Source organism: Pipistrellus kuhlii, unplaced genomic scaffold, assembly GCF_014108245.1.
Source record: "Pipistrellus kuhlii isolate mPipKuh1 unplaced genomic scaffold, mPipKuh1.p scaffold_m20_p_14, whole genome shotgun sequence".
NCBI classification, from domain to species: domain Eukaryota; kingdom Metazoa; phylum Chordata; class Mammalia; order Chiroptera; family Vespertilionidae; genus Pipistrellus; species Pipistrellus kuhlii.
Genome location: NW_023425449.1, coordinates 31399997 through 31412659, shown reverse-complemented (window position 1 = coordinate 31412659; position 12663 = coordinate 31399997). Strand labels below are relative to the sequence as shown.

The 12663-nt window shown below is 42.4% G+C and overlaps 1 protein-coding gene across 1 annotated transcript in view; it reads left to right on the top strand.

The window, feature by feature from the left end:
- CPA6 (carboxypeptidase A6) overlaps positions 1-12663 on the top strand; it is a 203338-nt gene that overhangs the window by 142101 nt on the left and 48574 nt on the right. The window contains exon 6 of the mRNA XM_036437096.2: positions 1330-1434. Within this exon, the coding sequence (XP_036292989.1) occupies positions 1330-1434 (105 nt within the window). The remainder of the gene's footprint in view (positions 1-1329; positions 1435-12663) is intronic.

The following is a 12663-nucleotide window of genomic DNA, read 5'->3' as shown; positions in this document are numbered from 1 at the left end:
CAGTCATTCTAGACTCTGCTAATTCAGTGGAGTCCACTGTCTGGAGCTTTAAAGTGCATACATCACTACCTGCTTTACCTTCTCCTCTCAGTCGTCTCAAAAGCACCTCCCCTCAGAATGGCACCACGCTGCGCCCAGTCTAACAATGTGAGCATCAGCCTAAGTATCTCTCCTTGATTTTTACCACCAAGAACATTCATTTTTCCTTCTATCTTTTGGAGCTGCACCACCCTCTTCTCTTGTCCTCGCTTATTGCTGGACCTGTTCCCCCTGGACTATCCCAATAATGGCCTCAGCACTGAACTTCTTTTGGAAACCAGCCTCTACCCTCTCATCCTCTACCCCACCTCCACACTGCTTCAGTGTGGGCTCTCACGCCCTCTCCCCGACTCCAAACATACTTGTCCCCTTCAGGATGAGCCAGCTCCACCTGCCACTCCTTCCTTCTACCCAGGAAGCAGTTCCTTAAACATGGTGTGCTTAGGTATTCTTCCAAGCTTGTGATGCCTCTTCCTACTTGTCTGCCAGGCAAAACTTCTAGTCTTCATCAAGTACTCAAGTGCTCAAGAATGCTCCTCCCTTGAGAAACCTTCTTTTCTTTCTCAGGAAAAATTAGACATGTTCCCAAATTAACTTACACATTTTCACATCGTACAGATTAATTGCTCGTACGTCTGCCCACCCCACAAGCATATAAATCCTGTCTTTCATCTTTGAATCTCTGGTGCTGAGTAGTGTCTGAGTACAGTGTCTGACACTGAAAAGGATTTTCTGAGTGAACTAATGAATAAATGAAAACTAGATCCCCAATAAAGTCAAGAGCCACCTATTGATTACTGGGTTAGAAACCATTATAAGGTAATATTAATAATAGGATTATAAAGAAAAATGTCACTTGATTCTATAATTCAAGTTGTTTTGTGTTTTCCCATTTTGCGCTTAAATAAAATTGACTTTGTCCACCTATAAAACATAGCTTTACAAAAGATTCTCTGGGAATATTTGATTTCTTTGATGGAGATGAGGTGAAAAATTTGGCTTTTTAGTTAACAGTCACATATTCTATTAAAATAGACAAGCAAATCTCCTTAAGAGATTGCTGTTTTCCTTGTGTATTTTCCAGGCTGTTTTCCTTGTGTATTTTCCAGTTCTTTGACTTGTAATGAGGGCAATAAATTTGTTTCTGCGTAAGCAAATCTGGACTTCTGAAATAGGAAATCGTTTTCTCTTTTTTTATGTGTTATCAAATGAAACCTTATTAAATTATGCTGGTCAGTAAATCCAAAAATAAAAGTCTGCATTGGTTACTGTGAATACTCTTGTTTTCAGCTGGGCAGGCGATCCCGAGCTTACAAACGAGCTGTCTGGATAGACTGTGGTATTCATGCAAGAGAATGGATTGGTCCTGCCTTTTGTCAGTGGTTTGTAAAAGAAGTAAGTTAAACCCTTTCCACAATGTCCATTTCAGCTAGTTGGTGGTTCCCACGTGTTTTTATTCTGTTCAAGGAACAAAACTGGGAATGTGAAGCCAGTGATACCTGCTTGAATGATAGCGCCTTGATTTTGAATCACTTTCATGTTTCTGAAGACCTCTCATAGCCCTGGCTCAGCTTATCCTCACCTCTGCCTTTAGAGGTTGGAATTACCGACCCTCGTGAAAGAGAAGGAACCTGAGATTCAGAGCATTTATGAATCTGTAACAAATTAGAAACCAACCATAGTAGCTGATATATGGCAAAAGGCTAAAAATCAAATTTATGGCATTCCAGAGAGGTTTCTCATATAATATTCAACATCATCTGTCTTCTCTGTCAAAATGATCTCACATATGCTATAACAATAAAGAGATGAGCAAGTGATTGCATTTTTCCCTCCTGCCATGGATCTGTAATTTAAATACCAAAGACCTTTCACATCTCTGTGAATTTAACATTCCCAGTATCAGTATTTTTTCATCGACTCTAATTGTTAATGACTCATAGTGATTTCTCATTTTCCAAAGGCTTCTGTACGTTAGTATATCCAGTGGGTCTCTATCCCAGAATGGGCCAACTTCATGAAACAACATCTTAACATGTTTGAATATTTTTCTGTCCTCATCAAGAATGTAATGACTTTCTTGGTAGTTGTTTTTTAATCTTGACTTCTTATTTTTTTTAAGTAGTACTGGTGCTGAAAATGAAAAAAGTCTAAGGAAATGAAGGTTCTAAGCCAAAAAGTAACCCTACAAATATTTCTAGCCCTGTACTTACAGAGGATCATTAAGGATACCAAAGATATTTTAAAATTTCAGTCTTATAGGGAAATTATATGCTCACGTGTGAGGTGTGGGATTTTGAGGATTCTCCTAGCCCTGGAAAATGTCAACAATGTACTGAATTTGTAAAATCTGCCTCTGCCAAACCCACAAAAGTATCCTTAATTTTATAAATATTATGTAATAGGACAAATGTGAAATCAAATAAGAAATTAACTATTACCTTGTATTAAATACCCATTATATATATAAACATATGGTCTTCTTTCTCAAGTTTCAAAAAGAGAAGAAATTAGTTAAGTACTGAATACCTACTACTTATAGACCACTGTCCTGTGTAAGATTGAAGGACATAAGAAATTTATCTCACATGTGTGGCCTCTTCCTTAGAACACCTAACCTTATTTTATAAGTTCATGGTGTTATCATCCCTTTTTGTACCAAGGGTAGAGCCTTTATCTTGTTCAGTGCCAAAACCCCAGCACCCAGAGCAACACCTGGCACTTAATAGATTTTCCAAACATTTGTTAATGAATGGGAATCATGAGAATCCAGTGGTAATGAAGTGGAAAGATTTCTGAGAGAGGACTTGTCAAATCACCTCATGTAATATGAATGACACCACCTGGGTTTTTGCAAGGCACAATCTGTGAAGTCATATATAGCAGCTCTATAACTCAAGCTAAATGTCCAAAGAAGAGGAAGACACAGTGTAACCATAGAAAAAGAGGCACATATAGTGACTGCCCATTGAAAATAGTTAATAGTGAAGCAAAAGCAAGAAGAATCAATGAAAGTGATGGGCCATTTCAGCAAAGATAACTAAAGAAAGGCTTCCCTTCACCAGGCCACCGTCAAGCCCACAGGTACGGGTGGCCATTTTTCTGCCTCAGCTACTCTTTCCACACCTCCCCCACCCTCCTGTTTATGGCTGTTGCTTGCCCCTCCACTTTATCACTTACATTTCCCATGAGTCAGGAGAGCAAACAGAAATGGGGCTGGGGGAGAAAACTATGGGGTCACTCGTCCCAGCAGCCTGGTGGAAGCATTGGGGCTGCCAAAGTGTGACAGCCACATGGCAGCAGTGTCAAAAGTGGGTCAACATTACAGGCTTATAAAAATATTCTCATTAAGTTTAAATGAGAGCCCCCATTTACACTAATGTTGGATCAGAGGAAATAGGGACTTTAAATATTTAAATAACCTTAAATCTGCCTAGCATTGGGACATCATCTCTCACACACTCAGTCCTTTGTTAAATCCTCAGCCTCCCAAAGAAGTAAGGGGTGGCTGGTCCAAGAGGGGCACCAAGCAGCATCCCTTCCACAAATTACCTCCCCTTCACCTCAGAAGTCCCGTGACCAGCTCCCAGGCTCTCAACTCATCTAATTTTCATGCCCCCTCGGGGGACACCAGGGAAGCTCTGGGCTCTCTCCCTGCCTCCCAGGAGACTGTAAGATGCTATGTCCATCCTTCCTCTTGGCTGACACATGCCACTCTTCTGATTGTCCCCACTTCTCATGCAGGAACACGTGACAGTGTGCCCTTTCAGACACGGCGTAAACAGGACAGAGGTCCTCTTTCCTTATATTTTTTCTCGTCGGTCTCTATCATGTCTTGATTTCCCTGGAGTCCCAACCCCAAGAGAAGAGGGTACTGTCAGAAGCCAAAAGATTGGCTTCCTGCCTTTGCTTTCTCTCTGTCTTGAATGCTTTAACCCAAACTCAACAGCTTAAAACAGATAGTTTCTGTGGGTCAGCAATCCAGGCCCAGGCTAGCCAACTGCTGCTTGCTCGGGATCCCTCACAGGGCTGCAGGGCCTCATTCATCAGAGGCTTGTGTGGGGGAGGATCTGCTTCTGAGCTCACTCACGTGGCTGCTGGCAGCCCCAGGTCCTTCCTGGCTGTAAGCCAGAGACATGTGGGCTTCTCCACAGAGCAGCTCACAACACAGCACCTGTCTTCCCTCAGAGCAGAAGAGGGAGAGAGCAGGCCCAAGCTGGAAACCAGAGTCTCTTGGTAACCTAATCTCAAAAGTGACATCCCATCACTTTTGCGCGTTCTGTCCATTAGAAGTGAATCACTAGGTTCAGGCTGTATTCAAGGGGAGGACATTACACAAGAGCTTAAGGACCAAGAGTGTGGAATCACTGGAGACCAGCTAAGCGGCTGCCTACCATCCCTTGTGGCACTTTCCCCGCAGCCACCACGGTAATGTTGACATCCTTATTCAGGTATGAACTGGAAGAAAATGTATAAAGTGAGGACACCAGCACACGTTCAGCCTGTCAGGCAGCCCTGGGTTGGAATGCCAGCTCTGCCATTTACCAGCTGTGTGATCTTGGTGGGCAAGTCACTTAACCTCTCTGAGCCTTAATAATACGTGACACACTGGGTTACTGGGAAGATTAAACGATATAATGCATGTAAAAGGTGTAAAAAAGTGCTTGGCATATAATAAGCACTTAATAAAATCAATGTTTAAGTGGTAATTTCTGCAATTTGGTATTTTTAAATAATCAACAGCAAGAGAATCATTAGAAAGGAAATCAGGCCCAACCGGTGTTGCTCAGTGGTTGAACACTGATCCATGAAACAGGTCACCGGTTCAACTCCCGACCAGAGCACTCAGTAAATGGCATGTGGGAGGCAGCTGATGGCTGCTTCTATCTCTCTATCCCTCTCCTTTCCTTCATCTCTAAAAATCAATAAACCATATTTAAACAACAAAAAATCAGCGAGGATATGAAAGAACTCAACAACACCACCAACAGAATCTAAACAACATTTATAGATCACTCCATCCCACAACAGCAGTATACACATTCTTTTTAAGCATCTATGGAACATATATCATGATATACCATATCCTGGGCCAAAAAACAGGACCTTCACAAATTTAAAAGAATTAAAGTTATACAGGCTGTGTTCTCTGTCCAAAATGAAATCAATCTAGATATATATAGCAGAAAGATCACAGGAAACCTCCTAACACTTGTAAATTAACATGCTTTAAAATTATCTCTGGGTCAAAGATAAAATCTCAAAAAATTTGAATATATTAAACTGAAGGAAAATTAAAATATATCAATATTTCTGGGACACAGTTAAAGCAATGCTAAGAGAAAAAAATCATAGCATTTAATGCATATGTTAGAAAAGGGAAAGGGAAATCTAAAAATAATAATCTAAGCTCTCACCTCAAGGAACTAGGAAAAACTTAGAAAATAAAACCAAAGCAAACAGAAGTAAAATATTGATAAAAGAAATCAATGAAATTGAAAACAAAATCAGAAAAAAATCAGTGAAACAAAGAATTGTTTCTTGAACATGTTAATGAAATTAATAAAACTCCAGCAAGGAAGACAAAGACAAAAGATGGGGGATGAATATAAATGTGTAATACTTCTTAATAAGTTAAAATGAAAAAAATAAGATACAAATTGCCAATATTAGAAATGAAATGGAATATCACTGCAGACCCTGCTGATGTCAAAAGAATAATTGGACAATATGAAGAATTCTGCATATATAAATTTGACAACTTACATAAATTGAATCAATAAGTTGAAAAACTGCAACTCATTATAAACAAATCATTTGAATATCCCTATCACTGTTAAAGATATTAAATTCGTTATTTTAAAGTTAAAATAAACCTTTGGTCCCATATTGTTTCACTGAATAATTCAACCAAATGTTCAAAGAAATTTAACACCAATTCTCCATAATTTCTTTTATAAAATAGAGTAAAGGTCACTTTCAATTTACAAAAAAGCTAGTAATTGCTCCAATACCAAAATCAGACAGAGACTGTAGGGGGGAAAGAAAGAAAACTAGAGAATAGTATATGTCATGAAAATAGATTCAGAAATCCTTAACTAATTATTAGCAAACGGAATCTATAAAAATAATTATGCACCATGGCCAGTGGAGTTTATTTCAGGAGTGTGATCCTGGTTGGATATTTCAAAGTTAATCAATGTAATCTAACATAATAATCTTCTTACCTAATCTTATCAAATGAGGCAGAAAAAGCTTTAACAAAATTCAACATACATTCATTATAAAAAATAAAAAAATAGGAATAGAGGGGAACTTCTTTCACTTTATAAAGAACTTCTACAAAAATCCTGCAGCAAACATTTATACTTAATGGTGAATAACTAAATACTTCTTGATAAAATCAGGAACAAAATAAGGATGTCCACTCTTACCATACTTAATTAACATAGTGCTGAAAGTCCTAGTCAGTACAGGCAAGGAAAGGAAATAAAGACAGAGTATAAAGGAATAAATAAAATTATCCTATTTGTAGATAACATGACTGTCTGCATCGAAAATCCCAAGGAATCTGCAGAAAAATTTATAGAACTAATAAGTGAAATCATCAGAATCAAAGGATACAAGATAAACATACAAAAATAAATTGTATTTCTATATATTAGCAACAAACACATGGACACTAAAATTAAAAAATGTAATATCGCCTGGCTGGTGTGGTTCAGTGGTTGAGCATCAACCTATGAACCAGGTGGTCATAATTCAATTCCTGGTCAGGGCACATACCCAGGTTGTAGGCTCAATTCCCAGTGAGGGGCATGTAGGAGGCAGCCAATCTATCAATGATTCTCATCTTTGATGTTTATATCCCTCTTACCCCCTCCCTTACTCTCTCAAATAAATAAAAAAAGATATATTTTAAAATACAGTACTATTTATAAAAGTAAAATACTTAGGAGTAAACCTAATAAAACATGTACCAAAGTTTTATGCTAAAAACTAGAAAACACTAGTAAAAGAAATAAAAATCTTAATAAATGGAGAGGCCCACCCTCTTCATAGATGGGGGGAACTTAACATATAAAAAATGTCAATTCTCCTCAAATTGATACACAAATATAACAATTTATTCCAGCAAGACTTTTTGTAGATATAAGATTATTCTAAAATTTATATGAAAAGGCAAAGGGAAAGTGTGTGGGGGAAGAGAGGATCCAAGATGGCTGCTCAGGTAGACACCTAACTGCAACAGCACACAACAATTTCAATGGAATACAACTAAAATGTAGAGTGGACATCGCCCAGAGCTACAGGTAGTCGACTGACTGAAAATTCTACAACAAGAAGGAAAGAGAAAACCAGAAGGAAAATCAGAGGAGCTGAAAAAAAAAAAGCCTAAGGTACAGAGACATGCTGCGCGCTCAGGTCACAGCCGGAGAGGAGGAGAGGGCTGGGTGCTGCCTGGCGTTCCCTAGCAGGAAGGAAATAAAACCCTCAGCCTGGGCTAAACCCCCAAACCGGCAGCGCTGACCCCCAGTTTTGAGCCAGACCCTGGGGACCCAGGCTCCGGCGGGGGAGACGGGGCTGTGAGGCAGAATCCCAAGCGAGCAACAGAAAGAAAAAAAAAAGCAGGGCCCCCAAAGTCTCCCCCTGAAAAGCAGGGCCCCCGGAGTCGCGAGCACATTGCGCGCAGAGGACTGAATGTTGACTCTGATGCTGGATTACCCTAGCGTGAAGAAACAAAGCCTCCGGTGGCGCTGAGCCTCAGTCTGGACTGCTCTGAACCCCAGTCCTGGACCAGACCCTGGGGACCCAGGCTCGGGCAGGGGGAGACGGGGCTGTGAGGCGGAATCCAAGGGGAGTGGTGAAAAGCGGAGCCCCCAGAGTCGCGCGCACTGCTCGCAGAGGACAGTCTGTTGACTCTGATCCTAGACTCCCCTAGCAGGAAGGAGAAAAAAAAAAAAAAAGCTCCAGACTGGAGGAATGCGACAGGGAGCAGGAGCCCCTGCCGGACACCAGCCAGCCGGGTGCCGGCAGGGAGCCGGGTGACGGGGCCCCCGGGGGGGGGGGGGGGGGGGTGCCCCTGAGCCATCAACCTCTGAGCGTGGGCAACGGAGCCAAGGCCGAGGGCTGCTTCCTGGGCGGCACCGACCCCGGCAACAGGCTGGAGCAGCACGGGAGCCCGCGGAGAACAAAGGGGTGCCACAGGCCAACCTGCTGAGCTCCCAGGACAAGGAGGAAGAAACCAAAGTTCTCAATGTGAAGAAATCAAGTGAGAGCAAAAGATAATAAAATTACTTAAGAAAGAATACAAAGAAGATCTTGAAAAATCAAAGACTAAGTCAGAACTCAACTCACCAGCCAACATTGCAACATAAATGCATTTAAAAAAAAAAAAAAGGACAGAATGTTGGAACAGCGGCGGCCAGGCCTAGAGTGCCCAGGCACAAAGCAATGGCAACCGGGCCCGGAGCAGCAATGGCCAGGCCCCAGAGCAGCAGCAGCCAGAACCAGAGCAACAACAGCCAGCACTGGAGCAGCCAGACCTGGGGCAGTGGCAGCCAGGCCTAAGGCGGAGGCAGCCAAGCCCAGGGTGGCCAGTCCAGGAACACCCAGACCCGGAGTGGCTGGGCCCGGAGAAGCCGGGCCCAGAGCAGCCAGGTTGGGAGCAGCCAGGTCCAGAACAGCAGTAGCCAAGCCCGGAGCATCCAGGCTGGGAGCGGCAGGGCCCGGTGCAGCCGGGCCCAGAGCAGCCGGGTCTGGTGCAGCCAGGCCCGGAGCAGTGGCTTCCAGGCTGGGAGTGGCCAGGCCCGGAGCAGCCGGGTCTGGTGCGGCCAGGCCCAGAGCAGCAGCTGCCAGGCTGGGAGCGGCCAGGCCCGGAGTGGCCAGGCCCGGAGCAGCAGCAGCCAGGTCCAGAGGAACTAGGTTGGGAGCGGCGGTGACCAGACCCGGAGCAGCTGGTTGTGGAACGAACCAGAGCAATAGAGGCCAGGCCCGGAGCAGCCAGGCCCGGAACAGCTTGCTCCTCGCCTGCCCCTGCCCTACGGCTGCCTCTCAGACATGGCTGGAAACTTTTGTGGGAACTTGAGGGTCTGCTGAATCAAGTGATGAAGGCTTAGATCTGGATGTGTTGAGTTAGTATAGGGCTGGGGTGTTGATCTGTGAGTGCCTTGGGTGGGGCCTGGATTAGGCTGGTTGACCTATTTGGAAATGTCTTTTGTGTGAAATGTATCATTGGGCATGTGGTAGTATTATTGATATGAGAAAATGCTAAGTAACTGATTTACTATCTGAAAAGGGATTTACTATCGGGGAAAGTGAGGGAGGAAGAGATTGAACATAAACTGCACCTATGAATGAGGACAATGGGGGATGGGGAGGGGGCGGAGGGTGGGGTGGGAACCTGGTGGAGGGGGGAAGAAATGAGGAACCTTTGTAACAATATGAACAATAAAGATTGATTTATAAAAAAAAAAGAAAAAAAAAAGAAAAGGCAAAGGAACTAAATGAGTTAAAACTCTTTGAAAAAGAAGCATGCTATCCAATGTCAAAACAAATATGATGTAATACCTTAATCAATAAAGAAATTTTAAAAATATGTTTTTATTATTTTATTTTTTACAGAGAGGAAGGGAGAGAGAGATAGTTAGAAACATCAATGCGAGAAAAACATCAATCAGCTGCCTCCTGCACACCCCCTACTGGGGATGTGCCAGCAACCAAGGAACATGCCCTTGACTGGAATCGAACTAGGGACCCTTTAGTCTGCAGGTTGACACTCTATCTACCAAGCCAAACCTGCTAGAGCCATATTATGTTTTTATATTAGCTACACTAAAGTGTGTGATATTTGTGAAGGGATACACAGAGATAAATGGATCAGAATAGAGGACCCAGAAGTAGCTCTATACTTTCATACCCAAGTGATATCTGACAAAGGTACAAAAGCAATTCAGTGGAGGAAAGAAAGACAGCCTTTTCAAAAACAGTCCTGAAGCAAGTGGACTTCCATTGACAAAAATATGAACTGCAACCTAAGTCTCACACTTTATACAAAAATGAACTCAAAATGGATCACAGACTTAACTGTAAAGTTATAAAACTTTTAGGGGGAAATCTTCAGGATCTAAAGCTAGGCAGAGTGACCCCAAAAGGATGTTGCACAAAATAAAAGTTGATAAATTGAACATCATCAAACTTAAAACTAAATAATTTGTGTGAAAGACCCCCCTACTAAGAGGATGAAAGAGATTAGCTACAAAGTGGGGAAAAATATATGCAAACCATATATCTGATTAATAATAATAATTAAAAAAAAAGACATTGGGAGTACACTCAAAACTGACAATAAAAATGGAAGCAATCCAATTAAAAACAGGCAAAAGACATAAAGAGGCATTTTACCAGAGAGTATACAAATGGAAAAAAAGAAAAAGAAAAAGAAAAAAAAAGCGTACCAAAAGATACCATTAGGGCAATTCAAATTAAAACCGCCATGAGCTATCACTACACACCTATCAGAATGGCTAAAATTAAAATCATTCATATATACATAGAGAGCAAGAGAGAAAGGAAAAAGAGAGGGACCACTGAATGCTGGAGAGAAAGCAGAAAACCTGAATCACTCCCACATCGCTGCTGGTGGGAATGCAAAATAACAGACCTACTCTGGAAAACAGTGAACAGTTTCCTTTAAAACTACCATATGCCCCAGTAATTGCACTCTGGGCATTCATCCCAGAGAAATTAACATTTATGTTTGCTCAAAACCTGTTCAGGAATGTTTATAGCAGCTTTATTCCCAATAGCCAAAAACTTGAAACAATCCAGATACCCTTCAATGGGCAAATGGTGAAACAAGCCAGTGCATGCATGACGTGGAAAACTACACAGCAATAAAAAGAAAAAAAAATTATGGGTGCACACAATAACCTGAATGAAGCTCCAAGGAATTACCTTGGAAAACCAATCCCAAATAGATATGTACTATATGGTTTCATTTATATAAGATTCTTGACGTGATAAAATTATAGAAATGGAGAGCAGACCAGTGGTTACTCGCTATTAAGGAGAGGTGGAGAAGGGAGGAAAACTGGATGTGGCCATCAAAAGGCATCATTGAGGGGTCCTGGTGGTGACAGAAAGGCTTTGTATCTTGACTGGACTCATCTCGGTACCCTGAATGAGATGTTATACTATAGTTTCGTGAGATGTTACCATTGGGGAAAAGTGGGTGTGGGAACCATACCAGAGTAGCCAGACAGCCACGGCCATTCAGAGTGTGAAAGGCCTCGTTGTTAGTATGCTGGAATGTCCAAAGCCACGCTGCGCCTAGGCTGATACCACAAGCACGTGCAAGGACACAAGCACAGCAATCCCACAGTCTACTGCACATGCGTGCCTTTCTGTAGCCAAAATAGGATTGATGTAACTATTGGCACGAAGCCTTCTTTGTCTCTGGAATAATATACAATAATAATATGCTAGTCTGCTGGAGTGTGCTACCCAGAGATGTAAGGCCATAGGGACCAGACAGTATGCTGGACAGGAAAGACAGAGAGCAGAGAGTTCAGGTACCACCACAATGTAAGGTGATGCATTTAGAGGCAGCATGTGGCTGCTCAGATAATGACTGAGTACAAGGATTATTAGAGGTGCAACTATGGGAAAGTTATGTATTGACTAGCTGGTGTATGGCTGCCTGATTGGGACACTATTAGGAAGAGCTGTTTGTCTAATGGCTTATGGCCACTGGCTTCTGCAAGAAAGACTCATTTTTAAATACCTACAAACCTCTCATGGCTTCTCCATCTAAGACGCAGCATCCAAGAAGGTCCAGCCCTAGACAGAGAGGCTCAGACCCAATACCTGTAACTAGTGACCAGAGGATAAAGGAGGAACTTGAACTAAGTTCCCAACAGTTAGTACAATGGGCAAGGTTCAAGACAGAACCAGCTCTGGCATAGTCGTGAAGAATTTAAAAGACTATATAGACTTAGAGCAACTCAGAGCACCAGAGCTTGTGTAGGGCTCTTGCTGTCTCTGACAGTCGGTAAAAGGTGCATGGGATTTATCTATATTGATTCTTATATTTATACTAGTGGCCCAGTGCACAAAATTTGTGCACAGGAGGGGGAGTTCCATCAGCCTAGACTGCACCCTCTCTAATTGGCAACCTCTTGGGGGATGTTCAACTGCAGGTTTAGGCCCGATTTCTCTCACAGTCTCAGACTGCTGGCTCCTAACCGCTCACCTGCCTGATAGCCCCTAACTGCCCTCTCCTGCCGGCCTGATCTCACCCCCAACTGCCCTCCCTTGCCAGCCTGATTTTGCTGCCAACTGCCCTCCCCTACCAGCTTGGTCATCCCTAACTGCATCTGCCTTGGCCCCCACCACTATGGCTTTGTCTGGAAGGAAGTTGAATGTCCAGAAGATTGCCGATTGACCTAGTCTAATTAGCATATTACCCTTTCATTAGTATAGATTATATAGGATAGGATTGCTTAAATGGGGAGGAGGGGAGTTTTCAGTAGGAGGAGATGCTCTTGGCAGACAAAAATACATAATCCCTATATCTAGACTGATAGCCAGCCATATGCACTATACTGCCAAACTAGTCATTAA